This window comes from Caretta caretta, chromosome 3, assembly GCF_965140235.1.
Source record: "Caretta caretta isolate rCarCar2 chromosome 3, rCarCar1.hap1, whole genome shotgun sequence".
NCBI lineage: Eukaryota > Metazoa > Chordata > Testudines > Cheloniidae > Caretta > Caretta caretta.
In genome coordinates this window covers 176158402-176184157 of record NC_134208.1, presented here as the reverse complement: position 1 = coordinate 176184157, position 25756 = coordinate 176158402, and the positions used below count along the sequence as shown (strand labels likewise).

Below are 25756 nucleotides of genomic sequence, written 5' to 3'. Positions count from 1 at the left end.
CCAGCACTATTAGTCACTATCATGACAGCAATATAGGATGAAATCAGCATCCAATACATTGCATGGCTACCTTAAATGCCATCAACCACTGTAATAGCAAAGACCTGGAAAATTACTTGGAGCAATATTGTGATTTTGCTTGTGCTAGTACATTTTTCAATGGATGTAAACCCATTAAGGCAGTTAATCAATTACAAATCAAAATCCATTCTCTGTACTATTAATGAGTGTATCTTAGCTTAGCCAAAACCATAGACTGAAATGGTTTCCAATTAAACCTTTACAGTGTAGAAGTTATGAAAAGTAATATGAAACCTCTCCAAGCAATGTTACTTACAAAAAGCATTTTCCTTAGTTTACAAGCTTTAAAAAAATATAAATCAGATTTTTTAGCACCAATTTACCTTGGACCAAATCCTGATCAATGGGAGTTTTGCCTGAGTAAGACTGAGAAGTGAGTGAGTAAGGACCTCAGGATTCACCCATTCTTACAAACACATACACAGTCTGGTTCTATCACAATCTTCTGCGCTCAGAAAGGATATCAGAACTCTACATTTTCTTAATCAACTACTTCTCTCCTTTTCACAATGGTCCAATATTGCTTCAAAGAGATTACTCTGTACCCATCCTATGTTTCACTGACAGGTGTCTATGATAAAAGTCAGGGTGAGAAGGAACAGGTTTTGAATATCCTGCACTAAATCTTTAATGTGAAATATTTCAATAAAAACAAATTTAAAAATAAAATTAGGAACCTTTCAGATAACCCCCCTCCCATTTGTGTCACAGAGGTGAGGAACAGAATAAAGTGATTCTGCCACCCTTACTTCCATCAAAAATCCCAGCTGCTTCCAGTGACTGAGGGTTAGAGCATTGGACCTAAACAAGGGATTCAGTCAATTTTGCATTTAATATCTAATAAATTCCAGTTAATTTAATTACATTAATTTAGCTCCCAAATTCTTTAATATCTTCAAGTAGGTCACAAGTGTGGCCTACCCTGGAGAGTTGAGTACATCTCTGTAGGTAACAGATGCTAATGTACGTACAAACACTCAGCACCACTGACTGACTCACTGATCCAACAGAGGAAAGCCAATGAGCCAGACCCTCTGCTGGGCACAGTGCCAACAAGGGAGCCAATTGGGGCCCTCTGATTCTCAAGCCACTTTATGGCAGCCTCAGCACCCAGCTGCAGGGGGTGGCATAAGAGCCAGCTATACCTGTCTCAGACTCCCCGACCCTGTGGGAATCCCAGCTAAGGAGATACAGAGTCCGCACTCCGTATACCACTGAGGTAGTGAAAGGGGAGCCGAGCAGGACAGAATCTGGCACAATAACTTTACATCTAAAGTGAAAGAAAGGATGAGAAGAGAACTTTGAGCAGGGGGTTGGACTAGATGACCTCCTGAGGTCCCTTCCAACCCTGATATTCTATGATTCTATGAGATATTGATCAAATAATACATTGTGTGCTCCCAAAGGAATATTAATGCATATTTTAAAAGGGCATCAGTTTAAAGCACCAGCAAAAGTGCATCATCTTGACCAAAGGTGGTCACAAACATTACGCAGGAAATCCCCAGCCCCAGGAACGTCAGCCCAAACACTAGTGCCTGATTACTGGGTAGCACCTCTGCCTCAAGAACTGATTCCAGTTAGAGAGATTACAGCAAAAAGCAAACTTCCCTCCTGTTTACCATAGGTCCCTGCAAAGTTACACCACACCAGAAAACTAACACCACAGCATTTTCTTCCAAGACTAGAAACTTGCTTAGATGTTAAGAATTTGTAAGACTGTGTGATGTTGCCATCTGGTGACTCCTGCCATGACAATATGCATTAGTTTATCCTGGATTTTCTCTAATTCTGTCCACCATATTTCAAGGTATCTGAGGACCAGGAACCCAGAACTCCTGAGTGCTAACCCTTGCTCAGACATGGAGTCCCACCTGTGATCTATCTAGAAACTTGTCCAGGTTTTCATCTTATCACCATAGTAGATAAGCCCCTCAAAATCATCCATGGATTTTTCCTCAAGAACCCTGTGCAGTGGAGAAGCAGTATCATCTCCACTTTACAGATGGAGAATTGATGTATAGTGTAGATTCAGTGACTTATGTAAAGTCTCAGAAAAGTCTGCAGCTGAATTGGGAATTCAACCCAATTCTCCTGAAATCCAGTCCATTGCCCAACCCATTAGACCATAATTCCCTTCTTGCCTCATTTTCCCCATCTGTAAAAAAGGGCAATTTTAATTTATACTTACCTAAATCACAAGAGTGTTGCAAAGATTATTGATTTACTGTTTCTAAAGTGCTGTGAAGAGGAGAAATGCTATATAAGTGCAAATATTATGTAGTAGGTCATGTTACATTTTCCTAGTAGAAGGGTAGAGGACATCAGCCATGTCAGCACAAGCACTGTATGCACAAAATAAGGACACTGATTTTGCTAATTAAATAGGATTAGAGAAGAAAGAAATTCTAATGCTTTAAACTTATAGTAACCACTATCCTACAATTTGTTTGTACCGACTGTTTTCAAAGGCTTAGTAAATATATTTCAGCAAACAATGAGAACACCCTCAAACATCTGCATATATATACACTCTGTTCCATCTTCTACCTAGTAGAGACGATTTGCTTTTCACGCTGTGTGATAACTGTCAGTGGGGTTTTGTTTTTCATTTTGGCTCTTTTCGGTTTTCAGACAGTGCATTTATGTGGGTTTGCCACAAGTGAAACAAGAATTACCTGCACTCCGTAAACAAGAGACAGGAAACTGAAGCAAGCAACCCACCCTTAGAAACCATTCTTGCTGCATTTGGACTTAAGCATCCACATGTAACCATCATAAATTTAACCACACACATTAAAGGGACTGATCCTGCTCCCACTGAGTAGAGTTTTGCCACTGACTGCACAGGAGCAAGAGAAAGCCTTACTTTTTTTTCCTCCCCTCTTTCAAATAGCGATTAGATGTGCTTGTAGCAAGTATAAGACAAAGATCTGAGTTTTGCACCAAAACTAGGCCAGACCACAACAATGACAGATAGTACTTGCAGAACAATTCTTTTTAAAAAATATGCTACCTTTTGTACTGTAACATTTGCCAAAGTCTAATTTTTGTAATATGTTATCCCTGGGAATTCCAAGGCACAAGCAGAAGGCAGAATTATACCTATAAACAGAATAATGTAAATTTTTTCAGCAAAGAGCCACGTACTGAAACAGCAGGAATTTAGAGCCAACAATATCCCACTTTAAACTGATTAAACTGGAATGGAAATATTTATTTTTCTGGGATGGTATATAACATATCTGATGCTTTTCAAGCACTAATTGGTCAAATTTCAGCTGAAGCAGACACACACTCGCCAGCTCTGATCAAGCTAGCACACTAAAAATAGGAGTGCAGCCATCACAGTAAAAGCATCAGAAAGGGCTAGCTGCCCTGAGTACATGCCAGTGTTTTTATATGCGTACATTTAGCATTTTCTGGGCATTGGTCTCTGCTATTGAGTATGCCTCTTAAATGAATGATTTGATCCATTTTTCTTGCAAGAATTTGGAAACCCTCTTTTTGGTGGGGGGAGCTCAGGAGAGGCACTGAACAAGGGGTTGGGCGAGTCACTGGCCAGAGGACAGAGACAGGCAGTATGTCTTTGGGCATTGGGAGAGCACACATGAAAGAAGAAAATGCTGCATTTAAGGAAGGTGTAACTGCCAGCCAATGCAGAAACGGGTCATCCATTGGATATGCTTAACTTTTGGGGGCATCAAGCACTGCTGACATCACTATGGTTTGCATACTGTGCACTGTTGCCAACTGTCATTATTTTAATCATAGGTCACACTGTATTTGGTGTTTTTCTGAAAGCCCCAGTTCCAGGATTCAAGTAACAAAGTGATAATCTCAACTTTCAATTTTAAAAAGAAGAGTTAATTTCTAGCCTTTGTGGTAGCAGAGAAAACCTTAAAACCATGACCTGATCATTCCCTAAAGGCTCAGAATCCAGAAGGCAAATAAGAGTAACACTTTTAAAAATTATTTGTAAGACAACCTCATGATTTTTGAATGCTTATGGTTGGCACTACTGATTGCATTCTGGGGAGCCCAAGCACCAGGATTCTGGCTGTCCCCTGCACAAGCTACATAGAGACAAGAGAGAGCTAGTTGGGCCTTCTCTCTCCTCGTACACCTTCACAAGAAGCAACTGGAATATATCCCCAGAATTGTAGCTTTTCTCCCACCCCACTCCTTCAGCTTTTGAGTCCACAAGCGATTTTCACTCAATGAATTGATGTGGCCATTCAGTCTGAATCCAAGCCTCACGATAAATATGTTTTGCAGAATTTCTTGATTTCAACCTGCTCTAAAAATCTGACCACTCTAGAGTCATAGGGATTTTTCTATAGCCATGTCTGACTATTTTATTTGTAATTTAAATATTTTTAAAAATTAATCCCAGGTAAATCCTTTTGCTATTTATCTACAATCTACTCAATCTTCTCTATGGATTCCTTTAACATTATCCAATCCAAAATAGCCAGAAATTATCTGTTCTTGATTTGAAACTATCTGCCTCATTGGGGTGCATCTTTATGGCAGTAATTTTAAGTAGTAGTCGTGGTAATATTAAGCAATTAGAAAGATTATTCATAGCTTTGCTTATTAAGCAATGGTTTATCCTCCCAACAGTGGCCGCTTTATCTAATCTTTAAATTCTGGTAATTCACAGTTTCTCTGGCATTCTGACATAGTCACTCCCCACAAAGCCAAATTAAGTACACTTCATTGGTCTTCCCAGACCAAATCTTCTATTAAAATCTGCTCTATAGTGAAAGTTATACTGTCATCAATGCACCTGTTACTGACTTTTAATTGTAATGGGCCCTAAGGCCCTGGGTAAGGGGAGGGGCTTCTTTCTAAATAATATCCTTAACCCAGGCAAAATCTCCAGTGGGGGATTTTTTTCCTGGGTAAGGACTTTAAAATTTGGCTCATTACTATTCATACCACTAGAAATCAAAAAGTGTAGAGTTCAAACCCTCAGTACTTGCTTGGACAAAAATCCTACCAACTTGTGGTGTTTAGATGCTGCTTGTAATTATTAGAACTGGGAGCACTGGCTGTTGGGAGTCTGAAAGGACAGGAAACAGGAAGGAGGGGGTGGAGTTGAGGAGGCAGAGTGAGAGCTACTGAGGGTGCAGCAGCAGCTTGGTAAAGAGATATCCACTTTAAAAATAAAGTCCTGTTGAAGTTTGCTAGTACCTTGCCTGGTTGCTACAACACAACTTCACTGGGATTTTTTTTTTCCTTGAGTAAAAACTGCAGGATCAGATCTCACATTTGTTGAGTGCAACTATGAGATTTAAACAGCTTTTTCCATATTGTGGAAAGGGCTGATCAAAAAGTAAATGTGAAGCTTTCTACTGACTTCAGTGGACTTTGGACTAGGACCTGAACGTATCAGTTTCTGAATTAAAACTTTTGAGTTTGGACAGTTGCTCTTGTGGTCAATGAAATTACACCAGTGTAAAACCAATATACATGATACAGAAATAGCGCAGAGGTGTTTGCTAATGGTATAATTGTAATCCTCTTGCCAAAAAATAGCAAGGTTCAGGTGTTAACCTTTTGTCACATTTTAGGTGCATTTCCTCACAAATTACATATCAGACTTGGGATCCCATGTGCTGAGCTCCAAGAAAACAGAAAGGTCTGGGTAACCAAATGGGTGCTTCCCACATCAGCAAGTGATGAATAGAGACATACAGTTTGTAATTAAAGCAGAGGGCAACAAAGCTTAACTCAGTTTGATCACTGTGGCAGGCGTGGAGCTGCTATGTAATAATATAAGATTATTATGCTATGCTAAGAATATACTGGTCTATAATAATTTTATGAATACTGTATGTGACCTGGTCAGTGAGGTAGAGTAAGTGTAGAGTTATACTGAGTTATTACATTTTCTAGTACAAATGTATTGGTCTAGCTTAATAGGGAAAAAAAAGCAGGAAGGCATCACAGAGGTCTAGATAAGCCATCTCCCAATGACATTTGGTGGGCAATTACAGGACAATGGACTATTTCCAGGCTCCAGCCTAAGATCGCAAAGTGCCAATGCCAGAAGCTAAGAGATCAAAGGGCTATAAACAGGTAAAAAGTGCCTTCATCTCTGAGAAGGGGAGTGATCAAACAGACAGAGCAGCTTTGAAAGAGTGTCTCCCCCCAAAGGAGAGGGGGTGAACAGTTTTGTGAGTTAAGGGAACACATCATGCCACCCAAACCCAAGTGGTCTTGGTGGGGAGTGGAATGAAGGGGTGTTATAGGAAACGTAGATCTACCATGATCCCAATGTGGAAAATGGATGGACACCTGATAAGCTAGACATGATTACAATCTGTTTACCATTTTAAGACCCGTTTGCTTCTTAAATGCTTTTATGTTATTTATTTAACATCAGTCATTAATTTATGAATTGTTGTAGCCATGTTGATCTCAGGGTATTAGAGAGACAAGGTGGATGAAGTAATATTTTTATTGGACCGACTTCTGTTGGTGAGAGAGACAAGCTTTGGAGTTTACACAGAGGACCTGAAGGAGAGCTCGGTGTAAGCTCGAAAGCTTGTCCCCCCCATACAACAAAAGAGGGACACAGTAAAATATTTACCCAGAACCCCAGAGTCTCCACAAAGCTGGATCTTACAAAGTGTGCACTCTGAAACAAAGAAAAGTCACATTAGAATGAAGGCTGTCTTGCAGGGGGCCCTTTGGATAGACGGTTGTTATGTCACTCCACCGGCTGCTCACTGAGTACTAACCATAAGCAAGACATGTGCATGCCCCTGCGAAGAAACAAACAGCGTCCGGGCTCTGGCAATAGTAAATGGGGGACAATACAAAAGCTGGGCTGTGGTGCCAGTGACCAGGGTTTCTCTCTCTCCCACACCTAATTCCTCCAATTTCCACCAGCACTGGGCACAGCAGATGTCTGTGCTTCACTGTGGTGTGTGACTGCACTTATTGTGGAAGTACCATTTAGGCAGGCTTTCCCATTGTAGACTGGGAGTTGCTTTGCGTGAGCTGCTTCTGTCCTCAGTGCTATCCCATGACACCATATATGCAGTAAAGTCTTAGCGGCTTGGTAGTGGTGAGGGAGACAAAGTAGCTGCTTTCTGACTGGATAAGGAGTATGTCAGTCAGTGACTACTGGTGCAGCTACACCCCATCCTAGCAAGGAAATATATTTTCAATCTGAGCTCTGAAGCAAAGGGGTATTAGTTCCTAAGCAGCCCGACAGCCCAAATTCAAACAGTACCATTCCCAAATGTTTAGCCCTTCATTCCATAAACTTCTTTTACCAATTAACTATTATCCTCATCAAATATAAGACTGCATGTGTAGCTTTTCTTTTTTAATTAAAGAGTTCCACTGGACTAGTGTTTATTGTGATTGAAGACTTTGGGCCAGAGGCTGTCACGCAGTAGGACAGAGTTGTATATTACCCATCCCTGACTCAGAGGCCAGATTTTCAAATGTATTTAATGCCTAAAGATGCAGACAGGCACAGTGGAAAATCCCAGTAGGCTCCTAAGCGAGTTGGTACTGAAATCAATGGATAACAAAATCAATTAAATCAAATCAAAAACATCTGTCCCTATGTGCCTGTAGAGAAGGGGATTCACCTCACAAAAGGGCATGCAGCGTCACTTCAACAACCTTCCCTCAGGATCTCTCTGGGGAGAAGAGAAGGAGAGCTCTGCAGGCAGGAGCTACTGACAGTAGGCACTGAGCAAAAAACTGACAACTATGATGTTCTACTAAAATATTGTGTGGATATACTGAATTGAGCCTTATTTTCTGGAGTAAGTTGAGGACCTGTAAATAACCATAGTGGACAGCTTCTTGGTTCACTCCAGATTCCCTAAATAAGAGCACCTGCCTCCATTTATCACTACTTAAGTGGTAGCTTTAGCATGCAGTGAGGCAACTATTTCATAAGGATTAATTTCAGGTCAAATCATGGTCTTAATGACATCAATGATAAAATCCCACTGATTTTAGACCAGATTTTGACACTTAATATTGTCTTTTGTTTTGCAAATTAACTAAAGATAAAAATATGCAGTTGGAATTATGCAGATAATGCTTTGGGAAAAACGCATTCCCCCCAAACTCATGGAACAGATATCAAAATCCATTTTTCATTCATCGCATTTACAAAGGATTTGTGGGTATGTTTTATTACTGTTTCAGTGTACCTTGTTGTATCAATTGCAGTAAAACAGCAACACAGGAGCACTAATAAATTTAGGTCAGTGTCCTTAATATTGTTACACTTAAGATCACCTTTTCAATCAGGATTTACATTATCTGACATTTAATTGACCACTCTAACTTCAACTGAAATCCTGCTCCTCAAGTTTGTTGGGCAGGAAAAATGGAAAAAGAAGATACACAGTTTTAATCGAAGTTTAGCAGCATGATGTTTAACTTACTAAAATAAAATAAGTGTTGCAGCTCTGCACAGAAACTATTTACTAATCCAAAGACCTATGTCTCCCAGGAATGCAGGAGAAGAGAAAGCATAAAGAAGGAAAAATGAACAAACAAGCAAAAAGAAAAAAAAGGGAACAAATAGATTCCAGATGTTCAGAGGCAGTTTCATCTGAATGTTACATTAAAACTGATGTTACATCTGAATGTTCATTAAAACTGTTTTGGCTTCATTAGTGGTCCAGAAGATAGACTGCATATAATATATTATCCAGAGTTTTTCAGAACAACAACGCTACACTAATTTCATTTTTACCAAGATGTGCTCTAAGACAATTCAAGTTCCTCAGTGGAATACATAATTGTATTATTAATTTATATAACCCTTTAATAGCAAAGTATTTGTACTGATGAGTTTACCAGTAGGTGGTGCCGCTGAAATAGATCCTGACTGGAGTATTATGCCATTGTAACTCTGAGAAAGGATTGCTGGGACTTATACAATACGTAGCTTTTGTAACTCTAAAAACCATTGATTATGAAATATCAGTTAAGTTTTCCATTTTAGGGGTCTGGGACAGTTTCAGGTAAAGAATCACAAAGTAGGTCAGAAGCCCCAGAACAACCCAACCGGGAAGTCTTGGCTATAAAATAGCTACTTAACGTGTGCTTCATTGACTTTATATATCCAGGGCCCAATACTATTTAAATAAAACAATGCTAACATTTGTTGTTCTCCATCTGAAGGAGTCTCCATGAGCTCAACACAATGTAACACTACATTAATCACCAAGGTTATGCTGCCTAAAACAATGGGAATCCTGCAGAGGCTCATGGCTTTGAATATACCAGTGTAGAATAATTCAGTATATGGCAGTAGTTACATCTGATTTTCATTAACTCATTTGAAAGTGACCTCAGGCGTCTCAAAGCCTTTGTCACCCAAGCTACTAGTGCTGAAGAGGCAATGCTCTTAAGGTTTTTCTTCCGAAGGAACAGTGCAGTACAAGGAAGGCACTGTTTGTGCAGCCTGTTCTGGACATTTTACTGTTGTGTTTGTTTCTAGTTTACAAGAACAGAAGCATGCTCTGAGTGCCTGATCCAAACCTACTGATGTCATGCCAATAGAATTGGAAAGAGTCCCATTGACTTCCATGGGTTCTGGATCAAGCCCTGAATACAGATTAAATAAAAGGAAGGACTGAGAAAAAATAAAAATACAGGGCCAAATGCTGATGAACCCAGTGGGGTTGTATAAAGTCAAAATCTGCAAATTACATGTTCCAGGCTAACTGGCTATGTGAAAAGCTGAACACCAGTCCAATATGCCAAATCCTTGACAATGTTAGGTGGGAAATCTCCTTTGACTAAGATAATTAATACAACATATATATAACTGAATCATCCCCGGGGATGGGGAGAGAAAAATCAAACAAAAGCATTATTTCTTACCTGTGAAGTTTGTTTTCATATGATTAAATAAAACATTGGCTCCAATTCTGATAAAGAAAATGTTTAATCTACCCAGAAGCAGTCGAAGAACTTTTGGTGGCACAGGACTACTTTACATACCTACACACACATCCATCCAGAAACTATTCAAAGTATGAATACCCCCCCGACAAAACAAGAAACAGAGACAAGTTCACGTATCTGATAAAACAGTATGCCCCTACTCTACTTGAGCTACATTGATGACATCTTCATCATCTGGACCCATGGAAAAGAAGCCCTTGAAGAATTCCACCATGATTTCAACAATTTCCATCCCACCATCAACCTCAGCCTGGACCAGTCCACACAAGAGATCCACTTCCTGGACACTACAGTGCTAATAAGCGATGGTCACATAAACACCACCCTATACCGGAAACCTACTGACTGCTATACTTACCTACATACCTCCAGCTTTCATCCAGACCACACCACACGATCCATTGTCTATAGCCAAGCTCTATGATACAACCGCATTTGCTCCAACCCCTCAGACAAACACCTACAAGATCTCTACCAAGCGTTCTTACAACTACAATACCCACCTGCTAAAGTGAAGAAACAGATTGATAGAACCAGAAGAGTACCCAGAAGTTACCTACTCCAGGACAGGCCCAACAAAGAAAATAACAGAACGCCACTAGCCATTACCTTCAGCCCCCAACTAAAACCTCTCCAACGCATCATCAAGGATCTCCAACCTATCCTGAAGGACGACCCATCACTCTCACAGATCCTGAGAGACAGGCCAGTCCTTGCTTACAGACAGCCCCCAACCTGAAGCAAATACTCACCAGCAACCACACACCACACAACAGAACCACTAACCCAGGAACCTATCCTTGCAACAAAGCCCATTACCAACTGTGTCCACATATCTATTCAGGGGACACCATCATAGGGCCTAATCACATCAACCACACTATCAGAGGCTCGTTCACCTGCACATCTACCAATGTGATATATACCATCATGTGCCAGCAATGCCCCTCTGCCATGTACATTGGCCAATTCTACATAAAAGAATAAATGGACACAAATCAGACGTCAAGAATTATAACATTCAAAAACCAGTCGGAGAACACTTCAATCTCCCTGGTCACTTGATTACAGACCTAAAAGTCGCAATTCTTCATCAAAAAAACTTCAAAAACAGACTCCACTGAGAGACTGATGAATTGGAATTAATTTGCAAACTGGACACCATTACATTAGGCTTGAATAAAGACTGGGAGTGGATGTGTCATTACACAAAGTAAAACTATTTCCCCATGTTTATTCCCCTCCTCCCCCCCTCTGTTCCTCACACGTTCTTGTCAACTGCTGGAAATGGCCCACCTTGATTATCACTACAAAAGGTTTTTTTTCTCTCCTGCTGGTAATAGCTCAGCTTACCTGATCACTCTCCTTACAGCGTGTATGGTAACATGCATTGTTTCATGTTCTCTGTGTATATAAATCTCCCCACTGTATTTTCCACTGCTTGCATCCGATGAAGTGAGCTGTAGCTCACGAAAGCTTATGCCCAAATAAATTGGTTAGTCTCTAAGGTGCCACAAGTCCTCCTCGTTCTTTATGCCCCATCTATTTTTATAAGGCTTGCTATCATAACCCCATCTCTCTGATAACCTGCAATAAAACTATTGCGCTGTGGCTTCCTACTACAGACAAACTAAGCAGAACGGGCGCGTCTTAGAGTGCTCTCCCACAGCCTCGAGAGCATTCATAGGATAGCTGAGCTGGATGATCTACCAGTAAGAAGAGTTGGTTAGTTTGAAAACCTAAACTTTTTGATAATCTTGCTAGTTTCTACTCTCTCATTTACAGGAGTGCTTTATGTTTCAGTGGGCCCCACGGCAGCTCAGCATTCTTTTATACTTCTGTGTTCCCCTTCTGCCACAGAATGTGCTTAGATTAACAGAAGCAAAATACAGATTATGAATGATGGGTGCTGGAGTCTTTTCGGAGTATGCACGGTTTGTGCACTCTGCTGATGAAGTTCAGGGATGACTTTTAAACAACAGCTGAAGACATGGTTGTTAGGCGAAACTTTCCATTATTAATTTTTTGCCACTGTAATTATGAGCCAAATTCTGAACTCAGTTACAATGCCATGGCTCAAGAGTAAATCCTTTCATTCCAATCAGTTACTCCCAATTTACAATAGTGTAACTAAGATAAGAATATGGCTCTATCTTTGTACACAGATGTCCTGTATTCTATAAAATGCACTGGGATGGGATAATGAAGAGTGCTTTCTCACTGTCTGTTGTTTAACACGTACACCTAGTATGAGCAACTTCTGCACATATATTTTATTCAAATTCTGCTTTTTCAAAACCAGAAAAGTTCTATGATGATTTTAAAAAGGAAACAAATTCTCATTTTTAACAGGCTTAAGTGATGTTTCATTTTATTTCTCACTCCCTTTTGATCAAACATAGGCAATCGGTCTAAGAATGACTAGTGAGCCAAATCTTCCAATCATTAACTCAGTCTCCATTCAGTACACTCACTCTTTCTCTCCGTCTCTAGCAAAACTTCCAGGGTTTCAGTGACAGTTTTTCTTGAACGAGGACAGCAAGAATTGGTTCATATTGGCTCAGTAACTATATTTTGTGTTTATACAGTATAGTGCCCCACATGACAATTTCCAACAACCTTGATCCTAATTATTTTAGTTTCACAGCATACTGTGGTTGGAGAAGTATCCACATTTTACAGAGGAGAAAACAGAGACAGAGAAATTAAATGACTTACCCAGCTCACACAATAAAGTATATGACAGAACCGACTACCCTGCTTTCCTCCACACTAACTCAGTCATCAATAATTCAGTATGTGGATGTTGAAAGTAACAGCAGCATCTTGCTTACTCTTTAGTGCTAAACTTCCACCTCTCTGAAATGTATTGAATATAATATCTGGTTATATATGTACACCAAGAAAATTATTAATATGTAAAAACCATGTTTTAATGCAAACCTTTACTATAGTGCGTACTACTAGGAGCCTGCTATAATTATGAAGTGCATTAATATGAATTACACAAATCCTTAGAACTCTTCTCAAATACATTTTATTCTATTTTTCACTCAGACACAGGTTGAAGCACTTGAAGGTAGTGAACAAAATGCACGCAGCCAACACGCTGCTTCAACATCAAAGCAAACCTGGCACCGCAATGCAAGCTGCTGCAATTTAAAAGTAACCTTACTGAAACCCTTATTCCAGTAAATTTTTGAAATTGTAATTATTGCATTTGCAGTTAAGAAACCAGACCTTTTATTTTTCCATTGTATTAGTCTTTCCTTTAAGTGGTTCTCAAACTGTGGGTTGAAACACCCTGAATATCTGTGACACTAATGTTTGAGACCTTTAACTTGAATTTGTAACTGTATTGTGATGACTGTAAAATATTTGGACTGTAATATAACTTTGTAATACTACTGTAAAATTCATGATTCATGACTTAGTTACACTCTCAAGTAGTTTAGATGTCAAATCCTATCAACCATAACATTCTGACTTTTGGGTTTATTTTCTGGATTGTAAAGTGATGATTCAACAGAAGGCAATCTTCCCTTTAGTCAGTACTAAATAAATGCCCCTTCAAGGGATTACTGGGCATACTGCACTGCTAGAGATGGAGTCTTTCAAATAAGACAAAACAAAGGTCCTGACTATTTGCAGTAGTTAAAGATCCCACGGCAGTTTTCATAAAGTCAGGGGCAGATCCTTATTCTAGTGTCCTCGACAAATTCTAAGACTCATGATTATATCTTTGCCTAGCTATATTCCTCTGAAATTCCAACTGGAAAAATTGTTTTTCCACTTCTTAGCCTCTTGTTGTTCAATGTTGATGGGCACTTTAAACGGTTACATTGTTTCACCCCTGATGTGGCTGCATTTCAGTTGTGGATGAACTGATCTCTTCACAGTTTGAGTATCTGCTAGGGAAGTTTGTAAAAGGCTCTGAGATCCTTTCGGATAAAAACAGGTTTCAGAGGAACAGCCGTGTTAGTCTGTATTCGCAAAAAGAAAAGGAGTACTTGTGGCACCTTAGAGACTAACCAATTTATTTGAGCATGAGCTTTCGTGAGCTACAGCTCACTTCATCAGATGCATACCGTGGAAACTGCAGCAGACTTTATATATACACAGAGGTATTGTTTCATATTCTCTGTGTATATATAAAGTCTGCTGCAGTTTCCACGGTATGCATCTGATGAAGTGAGCTGTAGCTCACGAAAGCTCATGCTCAAATAAATTGGTTAGTCTCTAAGGTGTCACAAGTACTCCTTTTCTTTTTTCGGATAAAAGGAGCTATAAAAATATAAGATATTTTAAAATATTGATTTTTAAAAAAAAATAATCTACCATTACATCAGTGTTTGTTTCAAAAACAAAATTAACACCACCACTTTTGGAGGACTAGCCAAAAACCTCAACATGTGAGCTTCTATGCTGGCACGAATCTCAGCATAGTGCAGACATCAATCAGTGATGCTGGTGGACAAGCAAAGAAGAAAACAAAATGCCAGGTTAAAAACTCTTGAAAAAAAACAACAGAATCTGGAAGAGAAAATTAACAGGGCAGCTGCAGTTCCCTCAGATTGAACTGAGAATCACAAAGTAAATAAAAAGAAAAGAGTACATTTCAATTTAAGATACTCTTATATGATTCAGCTTTTTTGATGTGATGCAGTTTAACAGTCAGCTCCTCAGCTGATATGAATTGGCATCACTCACTCAATCAGATTTACACCAGCTAAGGATATATCCCAGAGTCTCTAACACTGGATTATCGTTTATTATTGGGGCATTACATAGTTCTCTTGGAACTGTTTGTTTGTGTTCCAACTTTGTATACAAATAGGTTATTCCTTGAGAATATTCCCCAACCTCTAGAAAAGGGTTTAATAGGAATGGGAGAGAAATCAAGGGAATACAAAGTTTGAAACCCTGTGTACTATCCAATAGCTGAAAGTCTGTCATACAATTAAGACAATACAGAATGCATGGCAACTACTGTCAATGATTCGTATTTTACATTTATCATAGCATTACACACATTACATCTACATTTGGTAGAATGATCTGAATGAAATCTGAAGGCGATAGTGAATATGAATTAAAATGCATTTTCTATAGGAAAGACACAGGACTAGGTAAAGTCTACATCAATTACTATTTCTGCTGGTTTAATTACTAAAGGCTTTCGTAAAACCCTGGAGAACTGTGTAAGGTCTGACCATCTTTGTTTAGATCTTGCTGCTGCTAAAATTTTCTGTAAACAATTCTGGACTGCTAGTAACAAACACATACTCTAAACAGTGATTTAGATGTTTTCCTGAATGGCAGAGCAATTGTTTTAGACACTAAAAATCAGATTTTAATGTGCATGAAATGGCTCAAACAAAGAGACAAAACAAACTGAATTTTAAAGAGGAAAAAATAAATAGTAATGGAAATTAATTTAATCCAAAACTATACACTATACCTCATCACATTAGAAACAATTCAGCTGACATCTAATAAAGCTATGCCAAAATATTTCTCGTCTCAGCCAAACTAAATGCATGGTGGGGATGGTGGGGGGCAGAGGCAGGGGCAGCAATGGTAGCAGCCTTTCAAAACTAAACTAACCTTGGGGTGAGTGAGTTTGTTTGGCTGTTTGTGTGTTTCTTTCTCTTTCAAGTTATTTCAGTTACTGGGTCAGTTGGGATTGTGTGTCTGGGGACTGTTTGAGCCTTTGTTCCCTAGGTCATCCTTGATCATCTTTGATCAGCCTCAATCAGCCTTCTGATCACCCTCCCCCTGTGTGATAAACGAGGGGGTAGGGCTGACCTAGGAGAGAAGGCCTTAAAAGCCAGAGGCTGAGCGACCAAGGGGAGCTAGTGAACAGGGGACCGCAAACAAGGGAGTTTGGGAGGGAGTTTGTAGGAGGGAGTTGTAACAATCACTCTGGTTAAGAAGGGCTGCATCACCAGTGCCCTGTCTCCTCCATCTGCACCTGTATCCAGACAGACAACCTAACCATGGATGCCTCTAACCATTCTGGTGTGGATTTGCAGAGACTGTGGCCTGCATTTCCCACTCACAGAAAGCCAGGCTGGGGGGACCATCCAGTTGGAAAGGTGCCTGCTGGTGGAATCTCTCAGAAAGCAGGTGGGAGAGCTACAGGAAGAGGTGGCTAGGCTGAGAAGCATCTGCGTCCATGAGGAATTCCTCGAGAATATTCATAAGGAAACATCCAAGGCGGAGGAGGCGATCCAGCTACAGAGGACTGTTGTCACAATACCAGGGGAGGAGGATATGGCTCTGTCACAGGGAGGACACTGGGGGTGGTTATTTCTGGTGCAGTGCATATAATATGGTGCAGTGCTCCAGCCCTACTCCCAATCCACCCACCATGGTGATAGAAAACTGATATGCTGCCCTGGCAACAAGTGATGAGGAATCACCCCCAAAGGTGGAGGAGGAGAAGCCATGTACCCTCAAGGCTGGGAGGATTGCAGCCACTCCCAGGAGGAAACATAGGGTAGTGGTGGTTGGTGACTCTCTTCTGAGGGGGACGGAGGCACCCATCTGTCACCCTGACATGGCATCCTGGGAGCTGTGCTGCCTGCCAAGAGCCCGTATCCGTTACAGAAATATTGTCGAGGATCATCCGGCCCTCTGACTCCTACCCCATGCTACTCATCCATGTGGGAACTAATGATACTGCGAGGTATAATCCTCAGCAGATCAGAAGTGACTGCAGCGCTCTGGGAGTAAGGGTGAAGGAGTTGGGAGTGCAAGTGGTTATCTCTTCAATCCTTTCGGTCAAGGGTAGGGGCCTAGGCAGAGAGAGATGCACCCTGGAGGTGAATACCTGGCTGTGAAGATGGTGTCGCCCGGAGGGCTTCGGCGTCCTTGATCACGGGATGCTGTTCCAGGAAGAAGGACTACTAACCAGAGATGGGGTCCACCTATCAAGGAAGGGGAAGAGCATATTTGGATACAGTCTGACTAACCTAGTGAGGAGGGCTTTAAACTAGGTTCAAAGGGGGGCAGGTGATAAAAGCCCACAGGTAAGTCAAGAATGTGGAGACCTGGAAGAAGGTTCAGAATTTGGGGGGAGCATGGGCTGTTATACCAGGGACAAGGGAGAGATAAGATAGAACTGGGGGGAGGAATCAAATCAGTATCTTAGATGTCTGTATACTAATGCGAGAAGTATGGGGAATAAGCAGGAAGAACTCGAAATGCTAGTAAATAAACACAACTATGACATAATTGGCATCACAGAGACGCATGACTGGAATATTGGTATAAATGGATACAGCTTGCTCAGGAAGGACAGGCAGGGGAAAAAGGGAGGAGGTGTTGCCTTATATATTAAAAATGTATACACTTGGACTGAGATTGAAATGGAAATAGGAGACAGACTTGTTGAAAGTCTCTGGGTAAAGATAAAAGGGGTAAAAAACAAAGGTGATGTTGTGATCTACTACAGACCACCTAACCAGGAAGAAGAGGTGGATGAGGCTTTTTTTTAAACAACTAACAAAATCATCCAAAGCCCAGGACTTGGTGGTGATGGGGGACTTCAACTACTCAGACATCTGTTGGGAAAACAACACACCAGGGCACAGATTATCCAGAAAATTCTTGGAATGTATTGGAGACAATTTTTAATTTCAGAAGATGGACAAAGCTACTAGGGGAGAGGCTGTTCTAGATTTGATTTTGACAAATAGGGAGGAACTGGTTGAGAATTGGAAAGTGGATGGCAGCTTGGGTGAAAGTGAACCTGAAATTATAAGAGTTCATGATTCTAAGGAATGGTAAGAGGGAGAACAGCAAAATAAAGGAAATGGGTTTCAAGAAGGCAGACTTTAGCGAACTCAAGAAGTTGGTAGGTAAGATCCCAGGGGAAGCAAGACTAAGGTGAAAAACAACTGAAGACAGTTGGAAGTTTTTCAAACAGACATTATTAAGGGCACAAAAGCCACCTATCCCACTACATAGGAAAGATAGGAAGTATGGCAAGAGACCACACTGGCTTAACTAGGAGATCTTCAATGATTTAAAAATCAAAAAAGAGTCCTACAAAAAGTGGAAACTAGGTCAAATTACAAAGGATTAATATAAACAAATAACACTAGTATGTAGGGACAAAATTAGAAAGGCCACGACACAAAATGAGATCAAACTAGCTAGAGACATAAAGGGTAACAAGAAAACATTCTACAAATACATTATAAGCAAGAGGAAGACCAAGGACAGTTTAGGTATGTTACTCAATAAGTGGGGGGGAAATAATAACAGAAAATGTGGAAATGGCAGAGGTGCTTAATAACTTCTTTGTTTTGGTTTTCACCAAGAAGGTTGGTGGTGATTGGACATCTAACATAGTGAATGCCAGTGAAAATGAGGTAGGATCAGAAGAGGCTAAGCACAAGTTAAAAAATGACTTAGAGAAATTAGATGTCTTCAAGTCACCAGGGCCTGATGAAATGCATCCTAGAATACTCAAGAAGCTGACTGAGGAGATATCTGAGCCATTAGCGATTATCTTTGAAAAGTCATGGAAGACGGGAGAGATTCCAGAAGACTGCAGAAGGGCAAATATAGTGCCAATTTATAAAAAAGGAAATAAGGACAACCCAGGGAATTACAGACCAGTCAGCTTAACTTCTGTACCCAGAAGATAATGGAGCAAATAATTAAGTAATCAATTTGCAAACACCTGGAAGATAATAAGGTGATAAGTAACAGTCAGCATGGATTTGTCAAGAACAAATCGTGTCAGACCAATCTGATAGCTTTCTTTGAAAGGGTAACAAGTCTTGTGGATGGGGGAAAGCGGTAGATGTGGTATATCTTGACTTTAGTAAAGCTTTTGACTGTCTCGCATGACCTTCTCATAAACAAACTAGGGAAATGCAACCTAGATGGAGCTACTATAAGGTGGGTGCAAAACTGGTTAGAAAACCATTCCCAGAGAGTAGTTATCAGTGATTCACAGTCATGCTGGAAGGACATAATGAGTGGGGTCCCACAGGGATCAGTTCTGGGTCCGGTTCTGTTCAATACCTTCATCAATGATTTAGATAATGGCATAGAGAGTACACTTATAAAGTTTGCAAATGATACCAAGGTGGGAGGGATTGCAAGTGCTTTGGAGGATAGGATTAAAATTCAAAATGATCTGGACAAACTGGAGAAATGCAGTAAATAGGATGAAATTCAGTAAGGACAAATGCAAAGTACTTCATTTAGGAAGGAACAATCAGTTGCGCACATACAAAATGGGAAATGACTGCCTAGGAAGGAGTATTGTGGAAAGGACTCTGCGGGTCACAGTGGACCACAAGGTAAATGAAAAGGAGTACTTGTGGCACCTTAGAGACTAACCAATTTATTTGAGCATAAGCTCATTCGAATGCATCCGATGAAGTGAGCTGTAGCTCACAAAAGCTTATGCTCAAATAAATTGGTTAGTCTCTAAGGTGCAACAAGTACTCCTTTTCTTTTTGCGAATACAGACTAACACGGCTGCTACTCTGAAACCTGTCACAAGCTAAATGTGAGTCAACAGTGTAATGCTGTTTCAAAAAAAGCAAACATCATACTGGGATGTATTAGCAGGAGTGTTGTAAGCAAGACACGAGAAGTAATTCTTCCTCTCTACTCCACGCCGATTAGGGCTCAACTGGAGTATTATGTCCAGTTCCAGGAGCCACATTTCAGGAAGGATGTGGACAAATTGGAGAAAGTCCAGAGAAGCGGAACAAAAATGATTAAAGGTCTAGAAAACATGACCTATGAGGGAAGATTAAAAAATTGGGTTTGTTTAGTCTGCAAAAGAGAATACTGAGAGGGGACATGATAACAGTTTCCAAGTACGTAAAAGGTTGTTACAAGAAGGAGGGTGGTTAAGCACTGGAATAAATTGTCTAGGGAGGTTGTGAAATCTCCATCATTGGAGATTTTTAAGAGCAGATTAGACAAACATCTGTCAGGAATGGTCTAGATAATACTTAGTCCTGCCATGGGTGCAGGGGACTGGACTAGATGACCTCTCAAGGTCCCTTCCAGTCTTATGATTCTATAGCTTTCTCTGGTAACAGCGCAATGGTAACAATATCATCTCAATACCACTTACTGCAGGTCCCTCTGCAAAGGCATTTCCAAAAGCATACTACGAAACATGGCCTTCTTAATATGAAAAAGCAACTTGAATAGCCTCCAGATTATGGGACAAGGCTGTTACAAGTCATTTTTACTTCAGGGGTTACCAAACCCACAGATTTATCCATCAATCTACCTTAAAGATCCACATATCTAACTAGCATAGACAAGCCACAAGTGGGTCAGCTCCAAGTGTCAATAAGATGATTGAACTACCTGAATTTAATCTGGGTAGCCTGCAAACAGGGACCAGTCGACTAGCAGAGCAAGTAGTCCTATACCTGCAGCTCTTTCCACCTACGGAAAAGCAGAAAAAAAAAAGAGTCTATTTCTTTAAGCCTCTTATTTATTTCATTACACGAAATACATCTGTGAACACTTGAGTTAAATAGATTTGTTTTTATTCTCCAATAAAACAGAATGGGGTCCCCTGGAAAAGCACACCTATTCCCAAAACAATACCTAATCATCTCCAGTATTAACATGTGATTACAGTGTGCAAGGCCCTTCCAGCAATAGCCATGTTCACTAAAGATAAGCATGTTCAACTTGGAATGTTTGGCACCATGAATAAAGGATATCTGCAGTCCCAGACCATGCACATGCCTAATGAATAGGAATTACGAGTAAGCCCCAAGAGAACCCACCCCCAGGAGTTTACTTTATAAATATCCTCACTCAATAGGTACAAAATGTTCAGTCTGAATAATTTCTGCACAACATTGGACAGTCTCATTGTATTTAGTCTCTCATCTAAATACATGTTCCAGTTCTGATCCAACATCATTGTTAGTGGGCAAGGAGTCTATTTTATGTGCTCAGCCCCCACTAAATAAGAAATACATAACAAGATTAATAGAACTGTATCATAGGACAAGACATGGACTCAGTACAAATGAAAATAGCCCATAAAATTTCCACAGGCTTCTGTGTTCTTCAGCTATGAAGGCTATTCCTGGTTATCAGGGACTGGATCAAGAGAATGCAACTTCTAGAGCAGCTATGGAATATTTCATTAAATATTTCAAACATTCTAATAATTTGGCAGAGCCCACTCAGGTAGTGGCTTCGGATGGAGCAACACCAACTTATGCATGCTCAGACTCTGGCCCTAGGTTTTGTCGTTATATAGGGTACTATAATGGAAAACCGGTACTTGAAAATTTCAAGGGATTCCAATGACCATATTCAGCAATTCCCAGTGTTTTAACATCAAGAAAGAGAGCTTACAGAGATCTCAGACCAACAATGATAAGGCTGGCAGGTCCATTCTAGAGGGCACCATGGTGAAGGTCATGGATATTTATTACTGGATTCAGGACAAGTGTCAAAAATTGTTTGCATACTATCAAATATTAACAACTAAAACAGAATTCAAAGAAATTTAGATATGAAAGAAATTTAGATATGAAATAAATAAATAGTTAAACAGGCAGGGCCATTTTTTAAAACACTTGAGATCCATCAAGCCATATAGTCGGACATAAGACATGAATGTTCATCGATGTTGCAGAAGTTGCTATACAGCATCAAATGTGCATTGCTTTGGTTGGAAAAATCCAAAAATGATGAACCGTGGGACTTGCACAAGTGACACCAAACACATACCCCAAAGGGCGTGGATAAAGATAGCTGATAGGGAACAAACACACACACACACACACCCCACTCCCCCAAACTCTGTATTTTGGCTCAGATACCATGTGGGCATCTATAGTCAATACCCAAACAGACTATTCAAGTTCAGCCATGGGAAAAAATGAGAACGGGCATGGTAAATTGTTACCTTAGGGTGCAGTAAAGAGTTGCATTCCCTAGGGAGGAAAGCTATGTCTATGAGAGGAAAGCTATCATGATGCCAGAGGCCTTGTCTTCATCAAATAGTTGTCAGGAAAAACCGAATATATACTCAAGTGATATCACAAAACAAAATTAGGCAAAACCAACATGGTCAGGTTTGTACCAATACCTGGCTGGCAATGACATTTGATTATGCTAGTTGAGGTTTTATCTGTGACAGACCCACAGCAGTACATTCTACACCTTTGGGCTGGACATGCAGGACATGTTCATCTGCCTGAGATAAATCACTCTCACTGAAGAGGTACAGATGTCCATCTGCTGAATACAGGAAGTACACTAACCTTTTGGTAGGGCCCTACCACATTCATGATCCCATTTTGGTAAATTTCATAGTCATAGCATTTTTAAAATCTTGAATGTCATGGTTTCAAATATTTAAATCTTAAATTTCATAGTGTTGTAACCATGGGGGTCCCGACCCAAAAGACAGTCATGAGGAGAGGGGTCACAGTGTTGCCACCCTTATTCCTGCACTGCCTTCAGAGCTGAGTGGCCAGAGAGTGGTGGCTGCTGGCCAGGAACCCTAATCTGAAGGGAGTGCTGCTGCCAGCAGCAGCTCAGAAGTAAGGGTGGCAATATCGGATCATGCCACCCTTACTTCTGCACTGCTGCTGGGTGCCTGCCCAGTAGCCACCACTCTATGGCCACCAGCTCTGAAGGCAATGCAGAAGTAAGGGTAGCTATATCGTGGTTCCCCTAAAATAGCCAGATTTCATGGGGAAGACCAAACTTCATAGGGTAGACCATATTTCACGGTCCATGACGTGTTTTTCATGGCCACGAATTTCGTAGGGACCTACCTATTGGGATATAGTATTGTCAAAAATTGTGCATCACTTGTCCACATCTCTCTGTCTTCCATGCAGATTCATAGAGCCATATCCTCCCCTCCTGTATGTGATTAACACATGTATTGAAACCTCAGTTGCCCAAAAAGTTACATACATATTCATATTGCTGATAGACAGAATGTGGGTGTCAACTAACATTCTTGCGTCTTTGTATGTCTGTTCCATTTTCTGGGAGATGCATATCTTTTTCAGTCCATTAATTTTGAGAGGAAAAAAGCCTTGTTGTACTTGATAGAGAATTATCCCCCCCTATGATCAGTATTTTAATTATTCTATAAGAAGATAACCATCACAATCTGCATCCCATAATAAAAGGAGATAATGGTAAAATAATAAATCCATGCAGTTATGGTAGTGGTACATAAAAATATATAGGTGAACCCAGGAGTATATTTTGTAGGTTTTATTAAATGCTAAAAAGACTATATGAAAAATTGAAAATTGTAAAAGGAAACACCTTGCATGAGAGTATCAAAGTCTATTGACTTGTCCTCAGATACTCCTGGGTAACTGTGCTTTGAGTTTGAGTTAGGTGTGCATACCTCAGGGCAGAATATGGGCCTCTCTTATTCACTCTGGCAAGCAGTTGTTCTCACAAGCAGTTCCAGAGAAGCCAATGGAACTACTCACAATGTAAGAAGGGGTTCACAAACTGGGCATAAGATTTCAGTTCTTTCAGAAGTTAAAGATAGGGATAAGGTACAGACTCAAATGTTCTGGTTAACAAGTAGTACATTTCATGGGGGTTCACAATCCGTCATGTGCATTGTGCCAGACCTAAACTAAAAGAAATATACTGTATTGGTTTAAAGGGTATAATATATTAGCTGTTCTTGCAGACTTTGTTTTTCTCATCACAAGAAACTTGATTTTGCCAAATTATACATCACAGGTTTTTTGAATTGTCTAAAGGCTGAGGCTCAGAAGACTGAATTCATTTCTTTTAAGATCCTTTTTCAGTTCACTGCCTGAAAGATCAAGAAGTGTGAGGCTGACGTTTTAGCACATCTACGTGTTAGTTTATTTTTTTAAATAAATAAGCCAAAAATTTTGAAATGCCTTAAGTCTGAAATTCTACTTGTCAAGTGGGAAAATGAGCTGTTTCATATACCTCTTGGTAGCTACATTATGGAGTGCAGGGAGTATTATATTTACTTGTGCAGGATTTTATTGCTCTGAATCCAGTATACGATTCAATGGCTCTGTCTTAACTCTTGCTAATAAGTATTTATCAAATCAATAATATGCAGCAGTTTCTGTACCAGACTAAAATTCTTCCAATTACTATTAAAAAAGAGAAGCCTATTCAGTGAACAGAGTATAGGGTCTACAAATGCCAAAGGCTAATGCAAATAATATAAATAAAGTGCATACTTCATCAGAGATGGACCCCAACCAAAGCCACAGTTCTGAGCACCTCTTTGAAGATGTTTGAAATCTGTAAAAATCTGGATTGGACCTGGCTTCCTCTTTTTCTCCTTTCCTCCTTGACTTGGTGCTGCTTTTGTAAAAAACGAACTATTGGAGGGTGTGACAGGGTTCGACTCACCACTGGGGTGTCTCCCGCTGGCTGTCCTGGGGATTAGCTGTGTATGCCAGTGCGCCCTCTTCTGGTGATGTCTCACCACCTTCACTTCTGCTCCAGGGATCCACGTCACTCCCAAGACCTCGGTGTCCTCTTCATGACACAGCCCTGTGGCTATGCCACACTCTGTGTTCCCCGCCTTCCGGGGGACAGTATCGCAGTCCTTCAGTGCATCCACTTCCTCAGTGGCAAGTGGGGGCAGAGAGGGACCTGGGCCCACCCACTACTCCAGGTCTCATCTTAGGGACCCTGTAGATGGCCTCCACTGCTGCACCCCCTCCAACTCCTCTGTAGATCTCTGTGGGCTACTTCTCAGTGGCCCCAGCACCCTCTTTGCCCTTGCCTCAGGGCCTCAGCCTACAGATCCCTGCCTTTAGCTCCCTGCGTCTCTGCCTGCAGCACTGCTATGTCCAGGGTGCTTGCTGCCCTCTGCCTGCAGAGCAGCCAGTCCTCCTCCCTCCTCAAGCTCCAGGGAGTGACTCAAGCTGCTCGATACTGCAGCTCTTCTGAAATTGGCCTGCCCGGTCCTGATTGGCTGCTCCTACAAGACCTTCGGTGATTGGCTGCCTCCTGTGCAACCTCCCTAGGGCTCTCTTAACCCCTGAGAGCCCAGTGTGTGGCAGGCTCTCCATTACAGGGTGGCTTTACACTGGTGCCTGTCTTCAAGCACCATCCAGGTTGCTAGGGGAAAGGGAGATTTTCTCATATTCCCACCAGTGATCCCAAGGATATGTTCACTAAAGCAGCAGCACAAGACCTCTCACCCATTACTCATGGCCTTACTCACCATGGCTGGAGCAACAAACCAACTCTTGCAATAGCCAGCGGTTGTGGTTATGTTGTGGCTTGCAGTGAAGTGTACTGAGGGGTGGTTTTTTAATTAAAAAAAAATAACCTTACACCAGAAACAACGTATGCACTGTCAATGCTACCCTTGTGCTTTGCATTCCTTGCAGTTGAAACCTTGTCCACTGGCGCATCCTCCACACCAGGACAGAGAGTGTCCCAGATTAGAAGGTGGAAAAAGACGACTCGAGAGGACATGTTCAATGAGTTAATGCTCACCTCTGAGAGTGACAAGACGGAGCTCAGAGCATGGAGGATTACACTGTCCGAGAACCTGGACAGGGACAGGGAGGACAGGAGAGCAGGCAGGGAACAAAAGCGTGCCACACAGGAAGAGACGCTGTGGATTATGAAGGAACAATCAGACATGTTGAGGCATTCAGTTGAGGTTCAAGAAAGGCAGCTGGATGCTTGAGTCCCTCTCCAG

At 40.9% G+C, this 25756-nt stretch overlaps 1 protein-coding gene across 6 annotated transcripts in view; it reads right to left on the bottom strand.

The window, feature by feature from the left end:
* The window catches only part of PRKCE (protein kinase C epsilon), a 524967-nt gene that overhangs the window by 318334 nt on the left and 180877 nt on the right, over positions 1-25756 (bottom strand). For 3 of the 6 annotated variants that reach the window (XM_048842980.2, XM_048842979.2, XM_048842983.2), the window contains exon 3: positions 20401-20481. The exons of the other annotated variants lie outside the window; for them this stretch is intronic. In XM_048842980.2, the coding sequence (XP_048698937.1) occupies positions 20401-20481 (81 nt within the window). The remainder of the gene's footprint in view (positions 1-20400; positions 20482-25756) is intronic. 6 annotated transcript variants of the gene reach the window in all.